At 39.6% G+C, this 26707-nt stretch overlaps 1 protein-coding gene, 1 non-coding gene and 1 pseudogene across 11 annotated transcripts in view; 1 reads left to right on the top strand and 2 right to left on the bottom strand.

Moving 5' to 3' along the window:
• NEK11 (NIMA related kinase 11) overlaps window positions 1-26707 on the top strand; it is a 330810-nt gene that overhangs the window by 41995 nt on the left and 262108 nt on the right. For all 10 annotated transcript variants that reach the window (XR_013528645.1, XM_035278793.3, XM_008983840.5 and 7 more), the window contains one exon: window positions 10526-10691. Coding sequence is in view for 8 of the 10 variants with exons in the window: in XM_008983840.5 (XP_008982088.3) it covers window positions 10526-10691 (166 nt within the window). In the remaining 2 variants the exon portion in view is untranslated. The remainder of the gene's footprint in view (window positions 1-10525; window positions 10692-26707) is intronic.
• LOC108588856 (G patch domain-containing protein 4 pseudogene) lies at window positions 15546-17259 on the bottom strand (annotated as a pseudogene).
• Window positions 26096-26203, bottom strand: LOC118149019 (U6 spliceosomal RNA). The gene has a single exon (XR_004736193.1). It is a non-coding gene; the product is annotated as a U6 spliceosomal RNA (small nuclear RNA).

Genomic DNA, 26707 nt, shown 5'->3' with positions numbered 1-26707 from the left:
TTGAGGTGCTTTGATTATCTTCTTTCTGAGGGTCTTGTCCAGCTTTAAAATTCTACAAATACATAAAATCCATTTCAAAACTGGAATAGAAGCTGAATATGGGGAAAACATTAAGAACATTGGGTAGCTTTGTGCTTCTCTTGGGCCAGGCCATTACAATGGGTGTTACCATTTCTCCGAGATTTGTGAAACATCAGAGCAAAATCTTTTTTTTCAGGTTGGAATATCTGCCTTTGTTTTGGTCTACGCTAATGTTATTATCAGTTTCCGTGGGTAATTCAGCTTCTAGATCAGAACTGTACCGACAAGTATGTTAGGAAGCAAATTTTTATAAACTTGCATTTTTAGTACTTTTTTTCTCTCCAATCACTAAAGAACTATAGAGAAAAATATACTTATATTTATTACTGTTTATAAAGTATATTTTGTTTTCTTTTTTGGCAGGAGAGAGTGAAAACCAAATATTTCTTGGTCTTTTTCAACTCAGTATTTATTTATTTATGAGATGGAGTTTCGCTCTTGTTACCCAGGCTGGAGTGCAATGGCGCGATCTCGGCTCACCGCAACCTCCACCTCCTGGGTTCAGGCAATTCTCCTGCCTCAGCCTCCTGAGGAGCTGTGATTACAGGCACGTGCCACCATGCCCAGCTAAGTTCAACTCAGTATTCATTTAAAAATCTTTGTATTTTTTTGATTGGCGAATGATCCATCCCCCTTGCTTTACTCTTTTCTTTCTTGCCCCTCATTTTAGATTATCTTCTGTTTGCTATTATTACTTCCATATCATCACCTAAGGGAAGAAGGATAACACTGGTGGAATTTTAATCATTTTAAATCCTGATGTTTTTAAATAACTTAAAAATGTTTACATATAATAATTTTAAATTGTGTTTTCAAATTAAACAAATATGACATTGTTTTAGTTTTGAAATGTACTGATAACAAAGAGTTTTTAGTCATTTATCCCTCAGTTTTATTCTCACTGTAGGTTCATTTCTGTCATGATTATTATTATTATTATTTTTAATTTTTTATTGGATTTTAGGTTTTGGGGTACATGAGCAGAGCATGCAAGACAGTTGCGTAGGAACACACATGGCAGTGTGCTTTGCTTTGCTTCTCCCCTTCACCCACATTTGGCATTTGTCCCCAGGCTATCCCTCCCCACCTCCCCCTCCCACTGGCCCTCCCCTTTTCCCCCCCATAGACCCCAGTGTTTAGTACTCCCCTTTCTGTGTCCATGTGTTCTCATTTTTCATCACCCACCTATGAGTGAGAATATGCGGTGTTTCATTTTCTGTTCTTGTGTCAGTTTGCTGAGGATGACGTTCTCCAGATTCATCCATGTCCCTACAAACGACACAAACTCATCATTTCTGATTGCTGCATAGTATTCCATGGTGCATATGTGCCACATTTTTCCAATCCAGATTTATGTCAATGCTCAAATAGAAAAGAGCCAAGTTAAACTTTTTTGTTTCACGTGGGAGACTCATTAACTGCTTTCTAAGTAAATAAGACATAGCTCTGTTCTCAAAGGGGTTACCTTCCTTCTATTCTTTTTATACAGCATAACTAAACCCAAGTAACTTTATTGATTGGGATTTTATAACCTTAAGCATTTACAAACGAGTGGAATATTTACTGTACTACATTCTCTACCTCTGTTTCCAATGTCTTCTTTAAATATCTCTTCTTCCTTCTTGTAGCAAAGTGTTAGTATCAGGAAATGGCTGATGCTATCAAAATGGCTTAAACAATAAGAAACTCTTATTTCCCTAAGGAGAATTCTGGAGAGAACAAACAGTTCCAGGGTTGGCTAATTCAGCAGCTCAGCAATGCTATGAAGGAGCTTGGTGCCTCTCTCTTACCTCTCCGTGTTTCTGCCTATCAGGTTAGGGTGGCTTACTTCATGGCTCCGGGTGGCTTACTTCATGGCTCCAGCTGGCTGCCACTGTTCACTGAGTCACATGCAGATGATCACATGCAAAGCCAGATTAAAGAAGAGTTTCCTCTCATGCTTCTGTATTTATCAGTGAGAAACATCTTTTCCAGATCGATTATGATTCACTCCAGGAACTGGGGAGAGGATCCTCCTTCCAGAGCATATGATGGTATCGATGTTGACTGCAGGTCAGGCGGTCATCAGTGTTTCTTAAAATAATGAAGTCACAATATTCAATGACTTTGCCCATCTGTATAAATAAGAAAAACAGAATTGCTTGACCATTTGTCTCAGGGTGTGGGGGAGAAAGATAGGGACGAGGGAGCTATATTTGATTTTAAGTGGAAGTTAGAATTGACCCAAGGCATCCTTGGTTGTAAAGAAAACTTAGAGAAGTAAATAAAAAGAAGTTCCAAAAAGCTGTCTCCTTGAAGGGAATCCACTCATGCTGTAGGTAAAAGAACAGGGAAGGGCAATTTTTTCTCTACTTTTTTATGAAACAGCCCCAGCAGCTTTTATGGAGGCTGTGATTTAAAAATGGGGGGGGGAGATGGCTATTGTGTTATGAGTGCAAAAATGCACAAGCTTTTCCATCACGGCCTGAACAAATGCTGACTTTTGTTGCTCCCCAGTTAATTCACATGCACTCATGCATGTTTTTGGCTTGACTGTCAGCTCTTTGGTCACGTGCTGGGGGAAGGGCTTTCCATAACAGAGCGGTCAGACTTTTTACTTTTTCTCAGTGTCACTTCCAAGAAGACTTCTAGGGAAATGCTGGACGTTGTCCATTTTGATGACAGCTCTATTCTTGCATTGACACAAGAGATTCTGTGCAGAGGACTCCAGGGAGCATCAGCACTATTTCCAGCCTTGAGACATGTGCTCAAGTCATTTCTATTCTTATTTACACAAATGGGAAAAGCCATAAATTTACATAATGGTTATTAGATATTTTCTATTCATGCAATATTTGTCTTCAAACCTCCTACTCCTAAAATTTTTGTTTATCCTCTTCTGCTCCTTAAAACTAAAAGGCAACTTGCAATGATTTGTTTTAGAACCAGCACTGAAACACTGCATGAAAGTTGTCACCACAAACAGAAATATAATCTAGACAGGAGCTAGAAATAGCATGTTTGCCAAACAAAAATATCTGAAATAATTTTACTCTTGTTTTTGTCCTTTATTAGCTATATTATTATTTGCTTATTATCTGTATGTAATACTCTTACATGCTGCTACAATGTTTGTAAACAAAATCAGTCCTGAAAAGCATGGGAAATAGAATTTATCTATAGTTGTAATTGCTTTTCAGTTTCATTATTCAATATTCAAGGCACTTTATTTTACTTTGTCTAGGAATCTTTGTATACTAGCCATCTTCAGGAGTATAGAGAAACCAGGCCAGAATTTAAAATGGAAGGAATTTTCTTTGTTTTTATCCTGTGGAAGACAGTATTGGGGCACTCAACATTTTCTTATGCATGGACTCAGCCTCCAACTGCCAGCACATGCAATTCTGCCTGAGGGCTCTTTCTAGCCATTAGGATTTCCTGCGCTCTGGCAAGGCAGAAGAGTGGAGGAATTAATACTCCCAGGCAGCAATTTTAGCCAGTGAATAATGGGAATCGGTGGATTAATATCCCAGTGCCATCACTCCCCCGCTTTGGGCCAGAGAACTCTAAGGTTAATGTTTTACACTGGCTCCCAGAGTTGGACAGAATTAAGCTCCAGTTGCCCTTGGTGGTAATGTCATGATAATCTACCCTTGCATGGCTTCCTTCCCTTCCTGTCTCACTTCCCCACTTTCCTAACACTTCCCAAATTACTACTTGCATTCAAATCCTTGTCTCAGGGTTTGCCTTCTAGGAGACCCAAACGAAGAGAGTCCTCTAGAGCAAAGCATGGCTTAATGGGAGGGTTCTTCATCCTCATTTTAAAGATCTTGCTATGTAAAGCTTAAATTTTTTTTTTGGAAAAAATGGGGACTAGATAAGTGGATGGAGAGGAAGGAAGAAAGAAAACAAGGAAGGAAGGAGAGGTTTATGAACCTGGCAGATTTACGTATCTCTTAAAAAATACTCCTCCTCCCTATAACATTTTCATTCCACATTCCAAAATGTATAGTGTGATTTCATGTATGTGTGTGTATGTGTTTACTCTAAGGAAATATATACCACATATAAAATATTATAATATATAATATAATGTATTATATAGTTTTTTTTAAGAGTCATATGCTGATTAGCTTTCATAGCCTATTCAAGTAATGTAAATATAGACAGTCTTCTACTGGATATTGATTTGTACAGGCAAATATTAAAGAATGATAAATTCATTTATTTTGCTTCTTGAGAGCCACCCAGGGAAAAGGCAACGCAGTAAGTATAAAGCAGTTTGCATTTGCAAAAGAGAACATCCTGAAGCTCTAGTCCATAGATTTTGCCTTTTCTTCCATCCTCAAAGAAAGGTTAGGAATCTCCACCGCCCACCCCCAGCTCTATTTTAGCATTTGTTATGAAGTTGTTCAAGTATTTATATAGTTGTTGGCCTCCCCATGGGGCTGAGCTCTCTTGGAGGGCAGGAGTTTCGTCTTTGTTGTCTTGTATCTCCAGCACATGGCATGGTATTTGGCACACAGAAGAAAGTTAATAGACGGTAAAATAACAGAAGGGTGAGATTTCCTATCTCAAAGCCTTTGGCAGAGTTTGTTCCTCAGTTGCTGATGTCTGCCATGGGCACCTACAGTTTGCCTTCCCTGGAACTGCACCATGAATGCCCTGTGAACCCCTGCTCTGTCCAAAGACTCTGCTGTATGTTTGTGATCGGGTCTGTACAATGGACAGATGAATTAAAGAGTTCTAACACCTGAATGAGCTAGGTCCATGGGTTTAATTGTTAAAAAGCAAAAAGCAGTGCATATTATGGCATATGGTGATAACCCATAAAATAATTTTGTCCTTTAATGTGACACAGACATAAAAATGTTTTTGTTTTACCAAGGGAAGGAAAAACAACAGAAATAAAATAAACTCCATCTGTAGTATACCTGCTCCAACCTCTACTCTTTTTTTGCCCCCACCAGCTACCCCTTTAGGTACCTTTAGTTCCTGGCTTTTCCATTATTTTTATCAATGTGCCAAGTTTTTGAATAAATATTACTCTCTGTCATTATGTATCTTTTTCATGCCCCTTTAATTTGGAAATTTATATGCCATATTAAAAGAGATGAAATAACTTTAAAACAGGATGTTTTCCACCCTCAATTTTACGTACCTGTAAATGGAGAAAGCATTATTGCAGACTTACATTCATTAGAAGAGTCTAAGGTAGAAATAAAAATGAACCCAAATGAGCCAGACCTTTGGAGGCTTGGTTTTCATTGCCCCAAAGTGTTGACAGTGATTTGTGATAACACCTGGAAGTACTTCTGTGATGCCTAATTGCATTGGTCAGGACTCCCAGGTGCAGATAAGAGCAGCCCCTCTCTGCCAGTTTAAGCAGAAAAGGATTTGTTCCAGAACACAGATAGTTTACAGCAGTAGTAGAGGGCTAGAGCAGCAGGCGAGAAGGCAGAACATCACCAGTGAAGTGACTTGCTGCCCTTGAGCCACGGCCATGCTGTTTCTGATGACATACATATCTGCAAAATGGAGAACCCCGTGGCACCTTGCTTTTCTATGCAGCTCACACCCACATCAAAGTGTTGGGTGGATGCAGCTGACTGACAGAACCTAGGTCACACTTTAGCACCAGGGAGCTCAAGGGAGGCTGGGAGTCATAGGGTTGGTTTATCTGTTTTTCTCTCTCCAGGGGAGGCGAGATTCACAGCCCAGGGATCTGCTACCATGTAAGGAAGCTGTCTAAAGTGGGCAGCCACAAATGACAAGTGTCTGCTACAATAACGTTTCATGAAAACAGCAGTAAGCAAATTGTGTAAGCTGTTTGGCCTCTACTATTAAGAAATACATGCAGCAAAAAGATTTTAAGGAAATACACAGAAACGTTAATTTGGACTGTCTTTATGTTGGATTATGGGTAATATTTTCCTTATGTTGTGTTTTCAAATTTTTCCATAATGAAACTATTTCCTTATAAATTAGAAAAAAGAGACCTTTCCATTTAAGAATGGTAGATAAAAATAATTACATGGATGAAAAAATCTTAAAACTCCTGATTATATTTGATAATCTGTCTTTGTAAAACAGGCAAATGATTAAAAAAAAAAAAAAAGCAAAATCCAAAGCCAAAAAGTTACTCTTTAAATTGAAGTTAAAATTTCCTGTGGCTTAGGCTAGGTGTGTACAGTAGCTGCTGATCACATCAGGGTCACAGTTTTGAAATCAGAAAGGCCTCAGATATCCTTACCTCAACCTTATAGCATTCATCTCAATTTGAGTTTCAAAAAACACAACCATACATGATATATACACATATTCATCCACATTTACCTGTTATCTATCTTTCCTAGTAGACGCAAAAGCAGGGCTATGACTCCTCAGTGCCCACCACACTGTAGTCATGTGGTAGGTATTTACTAGTTACCTGTAATGGATGTTAATGGTGAAATCACAAAGGAAGGGACCACTGTCTCTAACTGCAAAGTCCTCCAGTTCTACCAGCTGACTGGCCCTCACTGAGATAGCTGTTGACTGCATGTTATGTCATTCTGCCGCTCCCCATGCCTTACTGGGATATCAGAAATTCTGGAGCTCTCTTAAGCTCATCTGTTTACATGTCCCTTAGAGACCCTTTTGCAGCTCCTTACCCTTGCGGGACACAAGAAAATTTGGGGGTTCTTAGAATCCTCTAAGCCATACTTTGGAGGAAGAGCACAGGTCTCTTGCTCTCAGGCCTTCGTACCCATCTTGAAGTTCTCTTTTTAGCTGCCTTTCTGGACCTGACCTATAGCACAACAACTATTTTCAAGGGCTCAGCAGTTTCTAATTGTTTTACCTGCCTTCTGACCCTCTCCCCTTCCGCTGGTCTAAAGAAAGATCTCTTTCTCACCTGGCAGGCAGCAGGAAGAATGCTCACCCACTCCTCATTCATATGTTCCTCCAGATCCTTTCTCTTTAGCCTTGGTCCTGCCTTTAAAAAGTCAAAAGGCAGGTGTTTGACTCATATTCTCTTTAGTCCTCTTTTTCCTGAAGCAGTGTATGCTGCTGGTTGAATGGGGAAAATGTGAAAATTTGGAGAAAAATAATCCTTAATTAATAGCTCAAAAGTATGATCTTCCCCATTTCTACAAAACGTGGACCTTTTTCAAGGGAATGAAATGAACCATAGCTTTTCCAGATTTCCAAAGTCATTCTCTGAAGTTTGTCAGTTCACTGATTCTAGAAAGAAAGAAAGCATGTAACTTGGGAAGTTTGCAAAATGAGTACGTCTCCAGGGAATGCCTTGTCTTACTACTGTCATGAAGTTTCTCCCGAACAGTTGAGGCTCTGATAAAATAAATATGTCATGTTATTTAGGAGGGGTGACAGGCTGAGAATCACTGAGCAAGTGACAAGCTGTCCTTGACTTGGTAAGTTTCCATGCTGTCCTAGGCTGATACGGATCTCATATTAAGTGATATGCAAGGAGAGTTTCCTCTGTCAGCTCAGTGGCATGATTTCAGGCAAGGAAGGTGAATGTCTCCGCGTCAGCTAGAGATGACTATAACAGATACCACCTGTCTTAATAGCCCTACCTTCATCTGCTACACTGTGGGCAAATAAGATTGTATGCTTTATCGTCAGGGTGCCAGTCGGGGCTCAGGTAGCTACATTTTATATGTAAAATCTCATGCTCTGCTGCACAATCGTTGGTGTTTGCAAGGAAAAATAAGCATCTTGAAGCTTTTTATAGCATTTGTTCCTTCACCACAAGTGAATATTGCGAGTTTGTAAGCCTTTATATTGTCATGCTTAACCACTGTGACTTTTATAACTGCATGCTAGCTGGGGTACAGTAAGTTACTGAACAAGCTCTACGAGGATGTCATTGTGCTTTGCCTGCTGCTTTGTAATCTTCAGCAGTTACAAAAAAACATAGTTTTGTTTGTCATTTCAGGCTTCTTTGGGCGTACTAGCAGTCTGAAATGCCACTCCTAATAACATTAGGTCATTTTAAACCAAATTCTTGATAGAGCAGTCTTTCTACAGAAGGTTACCAAGCAAGCATTTTTCTAGAATCTACTTATTAAGTAGGATCCTAATAGGGTCTTTAAAACCAATGTGAAAACACCTGTTCGGGGAAGGGCGCCAAGTGTTCCGGCTTTCTTTATTGCAGTCAGATTTAAAGACACCTGTGAATGGTATGGTGGAGTCCTTGCTTGTGAGGCTTCTGATGCACAGCTGCTCTTTCTCATCATGCAAATTGGGCTGCTCTTTGTGGAAGCGGCCAGTGCCTGCTGTTGGTTTTCTTTTGGGGATGGGATGAGTTCACAATGGGAAGACCAAGGAGGACATTTAAAGTGAAGACAATATTAAAAGACTCAAGTTTTAGGGTAAGTGACCTCCCAGTAATGGTCATCTTGCATTAGAAGGTTTTCCTCATGAGATTTTTGGAGAATGGACGCTTAACCCAGCTTTTATTGCTCTGGGGAGAAACGTCAAATGTTCCCCAACCCCGGAGTAGGCTAAGGGTACTTTCTATGTTTTCCTGCTTAAGCTCTCAGCTTCTAGGACAGATTTCCTAACTCAGAATTGTAATGAGTTTTCTTTTAATTGTATTCTTTCACTGAAAACTGGGATATGCTGACTGGAGTATCAAAACTTCTAACCCTGAATATGAAACACGAAGGAAGTGCTACCTATGGTGATGCCTGAGGAAATTACGATTCTTCCATCATAAAACAGAGGGAGAGGCTGGTGTGAATTAGTGAAAAGTTAATAGTATAATCACAGTTTAAAAAATGGTAGAAGCTCTTCTCATCAATGTGATTGGAGCTGGTACTTGGCTTAAAAAAAGGAAACAATGTTAAAATAAAATGTTAATTAAAACATTTACATCAGCTTAAGATATATCATTGTGTATTTTTTCCAGTTTGGCTGTGTAGCCAACATCTAATGTCCTCTGGTTAGAGACTCCATCTTTTTTGCATAAACTACACCCATAAGATATATATTATTTTTCGGACCTAGTTTTCCAGGTTTATCTTCTGTAACAATCGGAATTCAGAATACTGGATTTTCACATTTTTAACCTTTTTTAGAACTGTCTTGTAGGTTACTTGATGGCTTTTTTTTTTTTTTTTTTTGGTAATCATTTGACTTAGTTTTCCTAGCAAAGATAACTCTTAATGCTCATTCTTCATCCATTTATGTTATATTGAAGTCATAAATTTACAATGATGAGCACAACGGGCATTAACAGGCTTGGGAATAAACACAACGACTTGAGTAAGTACACATCTCAACTGGGAGGGCAGAAGTTCATGGGCATGCCAAGGAGCGCTTACCAGTTGGAGGCATTCCCTGTGGCAAGGGCATCTGTCAGCATTTGCAAAGGACTGGAGAATGATGGTTAATCTATGTGTTGGTTAAAGGGCCTAAAGAGATTTTCTACTCTAATACATTTCTATTGGTGTGCATAGTAGCAACTCCTAAAGAAGATTTTTGTAAAATGTTTTCTAGTACAGGTCCTGCAGAACTTGCCTTAATGAACTGCCAGTGTTTACTTATAATCAGCAGACTCTGTCTGCAAACATAATTGGTATTCTAATGCATTTTTTCCAACAGTCTAGTTTACACTTTGGTACTATAATGGATTTGTTCATCAGACTCTTTTTTTCTTAGATGGGAAGAGATAATGTTTTGATCTACTCATAGAGTTATCACAATTTTTAAATTAATGACTTGGGAATTTAATGAGCTCTTCTTTCATCTGTACGTGTTAGAAATACTAAATATCTCTGTTAATGTTTTTAGTTAGTTTTTTGTTTTGAATACTCGTAATAAAGTATGATATGCCAAGAATAGTTTTAAAAAGAACATAAATAGATATTGCTCTTATTGGTATTGTCGATATAGTTGGAAAATTTTACAGCTGAGAGAGAGAAGCATGCCTGTGAAAGTGTGTAAATACATGTAAATACACACAGAGGCAAAGAGACACAGAAAGAGGCAGAGGCAGAAGGAAAGATAGGCAAAGAAAGAGTAAGATACAGGGAGACAGAGTTATGGATTATGTGTCAGTGTGTATATGTGTGTGTGTGTATGTGTGTCTGTATGAACACACACAGAAAGAGACAGACAGACACAGATAACTATAAGAGAAACCAAGAGAGACTGAAACATCCAGAGAGGTGGAGGAAGGGCCACCACAGCAATGTTGCTCAAGATTAGTTCCAAGTCTGCCCTTAACAGAACAGTAGGGTACACAGATGTGGAGGTCAGAAGCCTTGGGGAAACAGGACAGAAAAACAGGTTCAGGTCCCACCAGGAGACACAGTTTCATAATAGGCAATATCAGATATGTAGAGTAGGTCACAACCTAGGCATTAATCAGGTGGCTCTGCACCACTTGCTGATATTTGTTAATTGTGTTTTTCAGCTCTAAATGGTTTTAATTTTTTTTTTTTTTTGCCTGCAGAAAGGTACTGAAGGAAATCTCTGTTGGAGAACTAAATCCAAATGAAACTGTTCAGGCCAATTTGGAAGCTCAGCTCCTCTCCAAGCTGGACCACCCAGCCATTGTCAAGTTCCATGCAAGTTTTGTGGAGCAAGATAATTTCTGCATTATCACGGAGTACTGTGAGGTGAGACTCTCCTTTTCTCTTGGAAGTCTTTATAAAAATATGTTGCATGGTAAAAAGCCTTCTGTAAGGAGATCTTAAAAGTGCAAGTATCAAACCATAAATTGAACTATAAAGACCTGGGATCCCACGTCTTGCAGCTAGGAATGATTCTCTCTAGATAACTGACAAAAGTTGTTTCTAAGGAAGGGTTTTCCTTCTGCTGGCAAACTAAGTAAAAACGAATCTATTTTAGGAGGAGGCCAGGAGCGGTGGCTCATACTTGTAATCCCAGCACTTTGGGAGGTCAAAGTGAGAGAACTCATAGTCCAGGCCTGGGAAACATAGTGAGACCCCTGTCTCTACAAAAACATTAAATTAAAAAAATAGCAGGGCGTGGTTCCATGAGTCTGTAGTCCCAGCTAGCCGAGAGACTGAGGCAAGAGGATTGCTTGAGCCTAGCAGTTCAAGCCTTCAGTGAACTGTGATTATGTCATCGTGCTCCAGCCTGGGCAGTGAGTAAGACCCTATCTCTAAAAAAAAACTAAAAAGGAGAAATTGCTGCAGAAGAATTCTTCAACACTTTTTTGATAGGGGGAGGGGCAAACCTAGATTGGTCTGATGCTTAGATGGACATTTAAATGCTCTAACGGATGCTTGGTTAGAGTAGAGGTGTATGTCCTGAGTTTTGGATTCTAGCTGTATGGTTTAATTTCTTCAGTGGAAGTTTAGAAATGGAAATAGGGCTTTTTTTCCCCACAAGTATTCCTCATATTTATCAATTTGTGGTTTACAGCTTCAGGTTTTACATTTTTTTTTAACAACTCTGTGTTATATCCAAGTGATAGCTATGTATTTTACTGAGCCCCAAGAGAGTGTGAAACTGCTTGGAAAGGTAAGAGAGGGAAAAATGGACAATATGTGGCTGCAGTGTTGATCTGTTTGTTTACTCCTGAGAGGTTATAGAGAGGGGATTGACAGAGGTTGGGTCAGGTAGAGAATAACCAAAGATGACTATGCTCCAAAAGTATCTCCCAGAATATTGTGGAAGCTAGGGTTAGCCAAATGCACCTTGGGAGAATTTGGTACTGTTCATCCTTTAGGATGAATTTAGTCAGCTCATCTCTTGGATATTGCTGGAGCCCAAAAGACATGATGCTCGGGAGGAAAAAAGATGCTCTTTAGAGTAGAAGGCAGTCCTGTTTGGGTCAGAAACTTTGAATGTGCCATTTGTTTGAGAGAGAGAAAAGAAGAGACAGGAGAAAGAAAAGAAGTTCAGAAGGAAAAGGAATAGCAGCAAAAACAACCTTGCCTGCTCTGCACATTAGCTGACGTATTACCCCAAATGAAACTAATAGCCAAGTAAAAATATCTGAACAAGTTTGAAAGATTTCATGTCTTGGCCATTTCCCTGCAGATCAGCTTCAACCTTGCTGGGTATTTCCCCATCTGTGTCTTGACCCTGCTCTGCTTGCAGGAAAGTGGACAGGGCAGAGGGTGAGTGGAGAAAAACTGGTTAGTTTGGGTATCTGCCTGTCCTTCATCCAATGGATTGCTGAGAAAATCAGTAAGATGATGACAGGTGCGATTAGTGATATTGAATAGTTACTCTGGCAAATATGTCACCAATTCACGCAAAACTACAGATACTTGCATATGCGTATTTTGGATACTATGATCCACCTGCTATCGTTTGATCATATTTCTTCTTCAGCCTCCTCTAGTTAATCAACTGTATTGTTTTAGAAACAAATGACTCCTACTGCTTAGAACTATTACTGCTACCTCTACTGCTGCTTTTAGGACATGGACTTTTCCAAAGACTCTTTCCAAATCTTAGAACATTTTGAACTGCAGTCAGCACTATTCCATAGGACTTTCCGTGCTGATGGCAATGGGCTATAGTTGTGCTGTCTAATATAGCAGCCACTAGTCATATACATGGCTCTTTAGCACTTGAAATGCAGATAGTGCAATTGAGGATCTGGATGTTAAATTTTTGTTTAAATTTAATTAGTTTAAATTTAACCATATGTGGCTTCTTGCTACCATATTAGACATACATGGCATGTATTGCTATAACTTTCTTTCCCTGTATTAATTGAAAAATATTTATAATTTTAATGTAGTTTTAAACTACCAGAAATGTTACAAAAATAACACAGTGAACTTCCATATGCCCTTTATCCAGATTCCCCAATTGTTATTTTTCCACCTTTGCTTTATCTATCTACATTTTTTAGTGATCATTTGAGAGTAAGTTTCAGACATGATGGCTTTATGTCCTAAGTGTAATACAGCTGTGAGTATTTTCTAAGACCAAGGACATTCTTTTACATAAGCATAGGACAGTAATCCAGATCAGGAAATCAACACTGACACGATCCTCGTATGTAACCCAGTGGTTCTCAAAATGCGACCCCAGAGCAGTATCATCAGCATCTCTAGGGAACTTGCTAGAAATACGAATTCTTTGCCTCTACCCCAGCCACCCTGAATCAGAAGTTCTGGGGGTGGGGTTCTGACAATCTGTGTTTTGATAAGCCTGCCAAATGAGCTTGAAGCATGCTGAATTTTGAGAATCACTCTTCTAATTCACAGTCTATATTGTGTGAATTATGTCCTTAGAAAGGGCAGTTCTATAAGATTTTTGTTGTTGTTGCACACAATCTCATCCGGAATCATCTCTGTTAATTTTAAAATGATGGGCAGTTTCAGTGAGCTGAGCTGTTCTCCCGGGAGGGGCCGTTGCCATGGTGATGGCTGGCAGTGCTGAGAGACAGCTGTGGGGCCGCCTGGGCTCTGTGTGCCTCTGAGCTGGCAGGTTGCCATTTCCCTGACTCCTGAGGAATGATTTGCACAGATTGCTCCGTTCTTGTTAACAGAGATATTTCTCATCTTCAGACTCAAATTTACTCTTAACTTGCACAGGGCTGATGTTATCTTCTTTTTATTAAAGTAAAATAATAGTATAGGAAATGGCAGGTGACCAAAATTGCACCTCATGGAAAAATGCTGTCACCACCATGGAAATGGCTGATCTCTTTATCTCCAAGTTCCCCCTTCTATGATTTAATTCGGGGCCTTTCAAGACCCAAATACGTAAATGCATTAGTGAGTCCTCTGCATCTACTACCCAACCCTTTGGAAACATATATTAGATTATAAGTGTAAAACAGCAGACAACTGAACTCTCACAATTTCTGGTCAAGATTTAACCAAATCTTTGATGGGAATAGTTCCAAAACTACCAGAATGGCAGAATATTTCAAATATTGATGTCTCCTCTTCTCCTTCACATAGGAAGGAAATGGAACTCCTGCCCATCCTCCACAGTTTCATGCCTTTTCATCTCTACTTAGGGCATATCCTCTGAGAATGCCCTTCTTCCTACTCCCACATCTTCAGATCTTACCGTGACTCCTCAAATTATTGCCCACTGCCAGAACATCAGGAGTGTGCCTACACCTGGCTCAGGGGTGATGTAATACATATCCTGAAAAAGTGACTGCAGGATACCCTCAAGCTGTGAGGACCAGGAGAAAGCAGGAATCTCCTGTAACACCAAACACAACTTCTCTCTGCTTTTCCACCTTCAAATATGGGGTAGGACACCTCCTTCCACAGTCATATTTACTGCCACCTCGTCTCCCATAATCAAAGATTCCAATAAACAAGGTTCCTTTCCCATCAACAAAGCCTTTCATAATCTCCTGGCTAGAAATCACTCCCCATCCTAATTGCAATCCCCCAACTCTCATAGCATCTTTATCTCTCATGGTATAAACCAGTTTACATTCTATGAACCATGTCAGACTCTCAGTGTGTGGGATTGATCTTTTTTTTTGATTCCTTTTTCTATCACATCATGGACCCACATAGTGAACCACAAAGACGTTAGCACTCAAGACATTTTTTTAAATGAATTCTTTACCTTCTGCTTCCAGCTGCCTCCCACCTCATATCTGTCAGACACTGATGGTAATGATAAAATATTGGATCCTTCCACCTGTATTTTGTCCTACCTTACTGGCTGATATACCTAACAATGTTATGTACTGGAGACCTGTGAGATCCTGCCAGAAAACCTTCCATCTGGGTAAAGACAAGGCATCTCCAGAAACCAAGGCATTAAATGAGTAGACATACTGGAGAATAGGTGAGATCACGTATTTTCAGGAGAGGGTGGCGGTAGTGGTGGTGGTACAGAGAACAGATGAGATCAGGGAAAAAGGCAGAAAATGTTGGACTTGCCTTTTTTCTGCTTGGTAATATTAATATAGGCAAACAACGATTTTATCAATATGGTGCTAGTTCTTAACATTGGCTGCATCTTAGAATCACCTGGAGAGCCATCAGAAATCCTGAGGCCTGAGGCCCACCTCTAGAAAGTCTGATTTAGTTGATCCTCGGGAATGGCTCAGGCATAAGGTTTTTTGTTTGTTTGTTTAATCTGATGGCTAGGAGCCCAAGCTGATGTTTATTCATTCATTTGGTAGTGCTAGAAGCTGGCAACTCTGGGCTAAATCTAGCCCATAGACCTAAATCTATGTTTTCCTTAACCTTCACAATATTTAAAAATCAGAGCCCTTCACGTAAGTCTACATTTCCAGCTTCTTTTAGCAGGAATGCTCCTTCAAAGGGTATGTGCATCCCTGTTTCCACTGCCCCCAGCATTCCTTGTCACTCAGCTGCCTGGCTTCTCTAGGCACCTGAGTTCATGATCCTGGGTTAGAAGCTACAAAGGGGACTATACTGGTTCCCTCAACTAAGGTATGGGACTCCTGCTCTCTCCTCTCAGCAGCTGACGTCCCGGAGATCAGTTTCCTTTTCGGGAGGGACTCCTCATTTAGGGGGGTGCAGAAGACCTGCAGACATTCATTGACACTGGTCTTTGAGGCATTTCAGCTCCTGAAAATTAATCGAGCCCCACCATGACCAGACCTCTCTCTTCTTCGTTTTCTTCTTTTTGGCTCTTTGGCCGGTGCTGACTCCAGTTCTTTCCTCCTTGGGATGCTGCTGCCTCTTCCTCTTACCTATGCTGCTTGAGCCAGTGCGTGTTCTGCTCTCTGCTTTCCTAGCCCCGCCATCCTCCTCATCCCTTACATCCAAGATATCCTCCCCTCTTGATGCTGCTGTCTTTTCTTCTTGCCTCTCCTGCTTCTTCCATCACTGCATGCTCTGCTTTCTGCTTCCCTGGTCCCACCACCTAAAACAGTTTCCTCACCTCCATCCTCTAGGTTCAAGTCCTCCTCCTCCTCCTCCTGTTGCTGCCTCTTCTTTCTTTGGCTGCATGGGTGAGTGTACGCGCTGCTCTTTACCTTCTTTGTCCTGACACTGCATGCGTCCTCCTTGCTTTTTCCTCTTTCCTCCAAGACCCCCATCTTATCCTCTTCTTTTTTTTTTTTTGAGATGGAGTTTCGCTCTTGTTACCCAGGCTGGAGTGCAATGGCTCTATCTCGGCTCACTGCAACCTCTGCCTCCTGGGTTCAGGCAATTCTCCTGCCTCAGCCTCCTGAGTAGCTGGGATTACAGGCACGTGCCACTGTGCCCAGCTAATTTTTTGTATTTTTAGTACAGATGGGGTTTCACCATGTTGACCAGGAAGGTCTTGATCTTTTGACCTCGTGATCCACCCGCCTTGGCCTCCCAAAGTGCTGGGATTACAGGCGTGAGCCACTGCGCCTGGCCTCATCTTCTCCTCTTCATGGTGCCACCTCTTCTTTTTCTTCCTTTTCCTGAGGGACTGATTGGTTTTCTCTCTGCTATTCAGTTCCCCAAGCCCATTTGTTCCTGTCTCCTCCTCCTCCTCATTACCTTCAGTTGTACCCTCTCCTTCCTCTGAGACCTTTACTTCTTGCTGTCACCTTTTCTTCTTCTTGCTTTTTTGATGCTCTGGTCAGTGTGTTCTGGGTGCTTCTCACCTGCATCATTCCTTTCAGATGCTGTTGTTTCTTCCTCCTTTTCTGCTTCCTTTTCTTTTTCCTTTTATGAGGAGGCTTGCTCTCTGACTGTGGTCAAGGGGCCCCAGGGTCCTGGGGAACCAGGAAGGCCTGCTCCTGGGCTTCTAGGTGAGCAAGCTTGGCCTTCATTGTGATCCCAAGATGGTCAGCCTTGTGTGCTGTTTACCCCTCACAGGCTTGGAGCAGCTTCATTCAGAATCTTTGGGGACTTGGGGCCCTGGCTGTCGTCATCACTGCAGCTCTCCAATTCTTTGTGTCTTCTCTCCACCTGAAGTCAACATGGCTGTCTTCACAAACTTCTGATACAGCAAGTTGGGCTTGGGATGATTATAATGGGTGGTCTCCTCAGAACGGCTCCTTACCTGTACTCCATCCTGCCCAGTTTCTGCTACCAAATTGGCCACAGTCTTGTTGAAGAGCTCATTCCACCAGTGGTTTATGGACTCCTTGGCAGGGTCATGTCCAACCCCATGAGTGTCTTGCTTTAGTGTCACCCTGAGAGCCTGGGTGACACCATTCTCCTTCTGGCTGAGGCCTTTGCCTTGATTCCATCCATGCTTTAGCAGCTGCTCCTTGGCAAACTTCATCCCACGACTCTTGACCTCTGGGGTGACATTCATGGTGAGAAAAAAGTCTCTATCCTCAGATTCTCACCAGAAAAGAAGAGGTGATGTCATCATCATTGTGGGGTCCTCTCCAGGAAAACATGTGCCAAATCTGACTTGTGTGCCACCATCTTCCTGGAAATGCCATTTTCGCATCAGGGTTTTTGAGAGATTTCCAGGTGATTCTAAAATGCAGCCAGGGCTGAGAATGGCGAAATAAATAATTTAAAAAGTTTAAAATGGAGAGAATAGTTAGTGTGGAAATAGACAATCATATGGGAAAAATGTGTCAATATTGATGGAGCACTGAGCAATGATGAGGCCCAGACCTGAGAACAGGAAAGTCTGGCCCTGTAGTGGGTGTAGTTTTATGATCAAGCCGTTTAGTCTGTTCCTCTTATTCATGAAAATGGCCCCACTTGTTCTCCTTGCTCACCAAGCAGTCTGCCGATCCTAATTTAGCTTTCCACATATGCCTCCTGTAATAGGATAGACTATACTGGCCAATCTGAGATGAACTTCCTAATGCCTTGGCAGTTCTAGCTCCCATTGCATATGAATACGTTGGCAATCTGGATTATTTATTGATGCCTATGAGCTTGAAGTTCACAAAGGCGATTGTACTCAAGGGTCTTTCCAAAAGCCATTACTGAGCCCCAGATCCGTGTCAGATACAAATATAGTCATTGTGTGGCTTAATAGAGATACTATGATAATATTTAATGAACTTGTCAGGTAGGATTAATGAGTCATTTATATCAGTTGCTAAAATACAAGGGGGAATGTGGTACATGTTATGGGAAGGGTGTGGTTAAAGTGCTCTGGGGGTAATAGGAGAGAGAAATGAGCTCCAACCAGGAGAAGCATGGAGGGGCTGGCATTCCATTTGAATTTGTAGTACAGGAAAGATGTGGCCGAGAAGAATCGAGAAGAACATTTCAGCTAAAGGGAACGATGTGATAAAAGGCTCAGAGATAGAAAAGCAGGGGATGTGATTTAGGAACCAAATACTTCACCTTTCATTGTAATATGTTTGCAATTAAATACCTTCCCTAATGTTAACATCTTATATAATCATAGTATAATTATCAAAACCAGAAAATTAATATTTTACTAGTTTTCCCTTTAATGCTTTCGGTCTATACTAAGATCCAGTACAGGATTCTACATTGCATTTAGTTGTGTTTCCTTAGTCTCCTCTCATCTGTGACAATTTCCCTTTCCTGCCTTGCTTTTTATGACCTTGACAGTTTTGATGGGTGCTGGTAAGTTATTTTGTAGACTGTCTCTCGGTTTGGGTTTGTCTACTGTTTCCTCCTGATGAGAACTACTACAGCTGTGATATTGTATCCTTCTCAGTACCTCATATTAAGGGGTACAGGATGTTGGTATATCTTATATGATGATGTTGACTTTGATCACTTGGTTAAGGTTCTGTGTTGTGGGGTTTTTCAATATGAAGTTATTACTTTTCCCTTTGAAATTGATAAATATCCTGGGTAAGACAGTTTGAGAGTTTGCTAGTACTAATAGCCTGTTTATTTTCAAACCTTCACTTACTGATTTTAGTCTCTTTCAGTGGAAGGTGCCTGCAGCAAATCTTACTCTATAATCTTCCTAATTGTGATTATATATTTCTCTTATTCTTTCTATATTTACTAATTGGGATTCTCCTGTAAGGAGGAGCTGCTGCTTCTCCTCCATTCATGTATTTTTCCAATGATTTATTTATATTAATATGAACTCACAGATTTAAAAATATTATATGGGTTACCACCCAGTACCATCTCTGTTTATTTTGTTGCTCAAATTGTTCCAACCTGGCTAATGGGGCTCCTTCATGTTGGCTCCTGTGTCTTTTTAACATACCCCTATCCTTTTTTGAGGAGAAGTAAATTCTTGCATATTAATTCCATTTTACAGATGAAGAAACAGGACCCCAGAGAGTGGAGTGGTTTTTCCGACTGTTATATCCAGGGCAGAACTAGGACCAGGGGTATTAGGGGTATCTGCTCCTTTTCTTGGCTTATTCTCAATTATTTTCTGTGTCTTTATCCATCTCTATTTCTATAATACATATATATATTCACAGAAGTTATTTGTATACAAATAGAAATTTTAATGTAATGATATGACAGTTTTATTTTCTCTCAATAGAAGACTAGATAGGGTTTGAAATAATGGAAAGTGTATAGTCTTTGGCATCTTCTGTTCAAACCTTTGTCCATTTTCTTCAGCAACTTATTTCATTTCTCTGATCCTTTTTTTTAAGAGAGTATAACAACATCTATTTTGTTAGGTTTTTATAGGGACTTGAAATAATGAATGTTGAAAAAGTGACTATCAGAGCTTTTCCCTTAGTAGAGTCTCAATGAAAGTTATTATTTTAATTGTTCATGATTTCATTGTTACTCACCTTCTTTTCCTCCCTCCAGCTGTTTTATAGAAGGCAGGCTAGTTTCTACCTCTGAGTGTTTGGTGTGCAGCCTTTTAGTGTGAAGATTCATGCCAAAAGGAGGAAATATACAAAATCTTAAACACTAATAGGCCTGGTAGTAACTTTAAGGCACGTACTTTCCAATCTGATTGTACTATAAAAAAACATTTGAAATTTCTTTATATATTTCTTGTTTATGCAAGAGTATTTAAACAAACCAAGTAAACTGATTGAGTTTTGCAATTTTGAATCTCTAATGGGTGTCAGTAGACTATTACAAGCGAATTTGGCAATGACATGCAGCTACCAGGCTTTCTAGTTCTCAACAGGTCCTTGGAGAACTTCATATTGGGTACGTTGTGTCTAGTATTAGAGACAACCCCTTTCTGTCCTTCAAAGCCACTGCTCATAGTCCTGAAGCCTGTTTGGGACCACCACCAACCAGTATTGCTTATTTATAGATGAGGGACAGCCCTGGAATATTCACCATTGTGGCACTGATTGGTGACCATCCTTTCTAATGTGAGCTCAAATCAGGCATCCACACATTGGGGCTGTCCACACATCAGGACCGTCTTTAGTGGTTTGCGTTGCTGGGATTGCTGCTGATTGAAGGAACTCAGTATTGTTTTCAGAGTGGTGAGTCCCATCAGGGCCCTCTGGTTTTCCTGGGCAGCTCCATCCAGGAGTAGGTAGGCCTCCCTGAATTTATCCTGTGTCAATTCTGTGAGTCTAGATTTTGTTCTGCTGGGGAAGGCTGTAAATAATATGAGTGTCTAATGTTTTTATATACCGAAACTGATCCACTTGTGATTTTTATAAGTATCAAAATTCAAGTCATTTAGTTTGTTTCATTTACTTTCTTTTGTAAACTATGAAATATTTTGACCTTTTAACAAAGAACAATACAAAATAAGTGCACTGATTTTTACCTAAAATTGTTAAAGGTAACAATTGAAAAGCAAAACTAGTTTTGATTAGAAGAAATACACTATTGCACTAAGAGAAAGCAATCTGCAAACTCAGGAGAATTTATGACATTCGGGGTAAGGCTTTGGTTGTCATATGAATTTATACAAATATAAATGTTTAAAAATAAAATCACACTAATTTATTTCAAAGAGTTAATTTTTTAAAAAACATGCTTTGTAATAAAATCCTATTCCACATCACTTAAGAATAAGTTCTGCCATTTTATTCTTATCAATCTACATTTACCTCATCAAAAAGAACACTAACTCTAAAAGAATTTGAAAAAAAATGCTAAACTCAAGATGTTCATTTATATTATTAGAAATGAACATCATAATATGGTATGGCATTCTTCAGTACCTATTTAGAAGCCCTTTTTTTCTTGTTTTGCTTTTAAGAGCATAATGTGGCTTGACATTTCCCCCACTTTTTATGCAGTCTATTAAAGTGCTCTTCCAAAGAAAATGTCCTCAGGTTGTACAATATAATGACAAAGGATCTTCTCCCCCACTGCCTTCACCTCCATTTATTGGTATTCTTCTATGTAATGAAAAAGGCGTTCAAAAACATGTTACTGTAAAATGATTCTTACTCAACCCTGCCTTTCCCAAGTACATCTTTTGCCTTTGGAGTTGTTGAAACTATTAGACAAAATGTTTCCACTGGCAGGCTAAATATTAAGTACATGGCCTGTTTATATTATTGCCGAGCATCATGCCTCAAAGATTGGTCCATGGACCACCCATCCTAGAGTCACAAAGAATGCTTGTTAAAAAGACAGGTTCAGATTCATTGGGCCTATCTGGCTTTACTGAGTCAGAGTTATTGTTGATAATGTCTAGGGATATGCATTTTAAACAAACAACTTAGAAGATTCTGATGCATAAAATTTGAGGTCCATTGGAAGGATGCTTATTTAATGGAGATAGGGTAAGGTATGAAGAACAGCGTTTTAATATGCCAATCCAGTTAATAAGGGAAGCCTTTTCATTTTATTATTTTATTTATTTATTTTTGCAATGGAGTCTTTTCCTGTTGCCCAGGTTTGAGGGCAGTGGTGGGATCTTGGCCCTCTGTAATCTCCACCTCTTAGGTTCAAGCTATCCTCCCTCTTCAGCCTCCCGAGTAGCTGAGATTACAGGAGTGTGCCACCACGCCCAGCGAATTTTTGTATTTTTAGTAGAGATGGGGTTTCACCATGTTGGCCAGACTGGACTCGAACCCAGACCTCAAGTGATCTGCCCGCCTTAGCCTCCTAAAGTGCTGGGATTAGAGCTGTGAGCCACTGCGCCCAACCTGCATTTATTGAGTTGGAGTTATTGATGATAATGTCTAGGGATATGCATTTTAAACAAGCAGCTTGGAAAATCCTGATGCATAAAATTTGAGGTCCACGGGAAGAATGCTTTTTTAAAGGAGATACAGTAGGCTATGAGGGAATAGCATTTTAAGTCATCAATCCAGTGAATTAATAAGGGAAGCCTTTTCATTTTGAAATAAGAAGCAGGACAGAATAATTTTTGAAGCTCCTTCTAGCCTTAAATATTGCAGGGATTTGTTTTTGTTTTAAATTCAGGCTTCTGAGAATGCTCTTCTTTGGTCTTTTAAGGTTATAAGTACTTTTATTGCCAATCTTAATACAAGTATTAATTTTTTAAATCAAATCTTTTTAGGATTTAAAATTTTATAATAGCAATCAAAGGTGGGGTCGAGGACACTGCATTTAGGTTGTTCTTTATTTCTTTAAGATCTTGGCATTTCAAAGTCCATCTGTTGTTGGCTAAGGGGATGCAGAAAGGAGAAGATACTATTAATCCATCAAATGTTACCGTTTGGGTTACTGATTTTCAAAACCTTAGAAATTAACATGAAGTCTTTCATTGCAACCTTCAAGGGATGATCTTAGTAAAGGAAAACATTTTTTGATAGCTGTATAGACTTAGGGCAATAATAATTTTGGGTCAGTTAAAGTCAATACATTTTTCATGAAAGTTATTCTAGCAATAAAAGTCACTATTAAATATTTCTCAAGTTAAGAAAACAGAATATACTTACAGATATTATAAGAATTTCTTAGACCAAGGCCTTATATTTCATCAGAAACATTTGCTTTTTACTTGAAAGACAGTTTAGAGAATGAAAGTAATGCTTTTTGTATTTCTCAGTTATAATCAGACTACAAAAAGCTGTATTTATTTCTTTGTTGTATTAAATCATAATTTGTTGTGTCCAAATCTTTGAGTGACTTTGTCTATCATAATTCTTAGAAAAATCAGAGGATTGTGTGTGTGTGTGTGTGTGTTTAGATATTAGGATTTCATTCTGTCACCAGGCTAGAGTACAGTGGTACAGCCATAATTCACTGCAGCCTCAATCTCCTGCACTCCAGTGCTCTTCCCATCCCAGCCTCCCAAGCAGCTCAGAATGCAGGCATGACACCAGGCTGGGCTAATTAAAAAAAATTTTTTTAGAGATGGGATCTTGCTATGTTGCCCAGGCTGGCTTCAGGCTCCTGGCCTTAAGCAATTATCCTACACAGCCACCTGAGTTACTGGGGTTACATGTGTGAGTGACTGCATCTGGCTGTGTTTATTAAAGAACACAGTAAATGCAAAACAAGTAGTTTTTCTTGAGGATAAACATATAAAATGGAAATAGGAAGAATAACTTGAGGAATACAAGACTCAGATCTTGGATTATTTAATCTTTCAGTGTTTCCTCTTGTTGATTTCAGATAGCCCTTGCTTAATGCTAACAACAGATATCTTTCTTCTTTTTAAAGTTCTACCCAGAAGGCAAAGGGGAGTTTGGCTATTTCCTTTGGACATTTCACCTGAGGCCTGCTATTGAAGGCCCTATTCTGGTTTTTCCTTCAATAATCTAAATATATATTTATGTAATTACAGGAGATCAGGCAGGTAATATCAATGCAGGAAACAGGCACACAACTTTACCCACCTCTGTTGTTCTGTGTCTCTCTTTCCACTTGAAAGAGTGTGAGAAGGTGATTGTTGGACCAACAATAAATGTCACTCAGAGAGTGTGCTTCCATATGGCAGCATAACACAGGTAACATAATATATGCCCATTCACAAAAAAAGAAGTTGATGCAAAATGTATAGAATTTAATATTTCTTTAACACAGTTTAAAAATTACAATAGGATATGAAAAGCAGCGTTGCAGTTTGGGATAAATTTCTGTAAGGAATGCTATGTTAATGCACAAATGTCTCTAAATTTTAGTATTATAACTGTTAAAAGAAATATTTAGATAAATTAAATTTACCAAAGTTTGAGTACATACACACAAACATTACTTGAATTGGACAAACCTCGGAACTACAAGTTCACAGAGCTCTTCCTGCCCAGCAACCTGAGCAATGAGCTTTTATAGGATGGACACAAAAGCAAAGTAGAGAAATCATTCTATTAGCTACAGCTAGGCATTTGCCTTATTTGGGCATGGTGTAATGATTTGCCTGTCTGTGATTGGCTGAAACTTAGCTGTTTGTTAAATGTTCCCATTTGTTTAAATACTACATTAGGTTGAGGTTTGCTGCACAGGAATGCAAGGTATGGAGGCAGCTTCAGGCCAAATTTTTGTTTTTACAAAATAATATATATATTTTTATTGTACTTTAGGTTCTGGGGTACATGTGCAGATCATGCAGGATTGTTGCCTGGCAAGGTGGTTTGCTGCCTCCATCCCCCCCTCACCTATATGTGGCATTTCTCCCCATGTTATCCTTCCCCATCCTCCCCATCTCCTGCTGTCCCTCCCCTACCCCCCACAACAGACCCCAGTGTGTGATGCTCCCCTCCCTGTGTCCACATGTTCTCATTGTTCAACACCCACCTATGAGTAAGAACATGCAGTGTTTGATTTTCTGTTCTTGTGTCAGTTTGCTGAGAATGATGGTTTCCAGATTCATCCATGTCCCTACAAAGGACACAAACTCATCTTCTTTATGGCTGCATAGTATTCCATAGGGTATATGTGCCACATTTTCCTTGTCCAGTCTATCATCGATGGGCATTTGGGTTGGTTCCAGCTCTTTGCTATTGTAAACAGTGCTGCAATGAACATACATGTGCATGCGTCCTTATAATAGAATGATTTATAATCCTTTGGGTATATACTCAGTAATGGGATTGCTGGGTCAAATGGAATTTCTATTTCAAGGTCCTTGAGGAATCGCCACACTGTCTTTCTTCCACAATGGTTGAACTAATTTACACTCCCACCAACTGTGTAAAAGTGTTCTTATTCCTCCACATCCTCTCCAGCATCTGTTGTCTCTAGCTTTTTTGATGATCACCATTCTAACTGGCGTGAAATGGTCTCTCAATGTGGTTTTGATTTGCATTTCTCTAATGACCAGTGATGATGAGCATTTTTTCATATGTTCAGGCCAAATTTAAGTTAATTTAATGATGTCCCCCTTTTAGTCAGTCTCTCAGAATTGGGCATTGATGCCACCACTCTCTGTCACCATCATCATGGACTTGTTTGGTCTTGGTGTGAAATACATAATTCACAGCATCAGGCTAGTTGAATGATTCCTTATGTTCTCTTTGTGTGTTTGTTACAGTAGTGAGACCACTTGATGTACAACAGATGGCTGCATATGAGCATTTAAGACCCTTGAGAAAATATAGCACACCAGGGAGACTATTCTGATGGTTATCAGGAGGATAATACTAAGATAGGAAGTGTATTCCTCTAACAGAGGCCACTATGAACCAAAACAGTTGGAATAAAATCTATCAAAAAATGAGCCAGAAGAAGAATCTGCTTGTTTTAACCAAGTAGCTTGTTTGTTGATTTTTTAAAACTAAGTGTCTACTGTATCAGACATGTTTATCAAAGTGCATCATGAGGTATTAGCATACACATTCCCCTGTTCAGCCAACAGGTAATCCAAAGCAGTCTAAAACAATGTTAGCAAGAGAATTTATGAAGGCTTCCGAGCAATGATAGCCTTTGCAGTAGAGTTCGCTGTGGTAGCTAATATCTGAGATAAATTTCTAATTATAGCTCTATATACATTTATGCCAAGCCAAGGAAGAAACATTCAACAAAAGATAACCATTTAGAGTGATTTAAGCCTGCCAGAAAATTCGTCTTTATTTATTTATTTATTTTTTTGGAGTTGGAGTCTTGCTCTGTAGGCCAGGCTGGAATGCAGTGGCATGATCCTGGCTCACCGCAACCTCCACCTCCTGGGTCCCAGTTTAAGCAATTCTCCTACCTCAGCCTCTCAAGTAGCTGGGATTACAGGCACAAGCCTCCATGCTAAGCTAATTTTTGTACTTTTTAGTAGAGACGGGGTTTCACCATGTTGGCCAGTCTGGTCTTGAACTCCTGACCTCGTGATTCACCCGCCTTAGCCTCCCAAATTGCTGGGATTACAGGTGTGAGCCACCGCGCCAAGCCTATTATTTTTATTTTTAAATGTGGAACACTTCATGAATTTGCATGGTCAGTTTTGCACAGAGGCCATTCTAGCCTCCTCTGTATTGTTCCAATTTTAGTATATGTGCTGCCAAAGCAAGCACAATTTCTCAGTCCATGGCACAAATTAAGAGAAATAGATCAGTGTTCAGTTTCCAGTTGCTTATGAAGCGACAGTGGTACTTTTAGAATCTCTGATCCACATTGGCCCCTTATTTTCCACTTGAGACAAGGAGTTGTTCACACAGATGGTTGATCATTAAATTCTCCATAGATAAAAATATATCCTGGAGGGGCACAGAGTTTCTTGTGTGATACCTTGTGTGTTACAAATTACCAGTTGAGAAGCACTGGTAATATTTATCCAAGGGTCCATTATTGAATCACTGTATGTTAGATAACTTCTGAAAATTAAGGGATTAGGGTTACAAAGTTGTCTACAAACTGTCAAATTATCTTTTTTTGGTTTTCTTAGTTTCTGGCATAATTTAACTGCAAAACCCTTAATATAGGTTTTTCCTATTGTTAGATTTAAACAAGAGTCTGAATATATGAATCTAAAAACCTAATCCTATGGAAAGGACCAGATGTGCAATTTGAACAAATAG

This window comes from Callithrix jacchus, chromosome 17 (assembly GCF_049354715.1).
Source record: "Callithrix jacchus isolate 240 chromosome 17, calJac240_pri, whole genome shotgun sequence".
NCBI classification, from domain to species: Eukaryota; Metazoa; Chordata; class Mammalia; order Primates; family Cebidae; genus Callithrix; species Callithrix jacchus.
The sequence above is the reverse complement of the archived record's forward strand: the minus strand, read 5'-3'. Positions and strand labels throughout refer to the sequence as shown.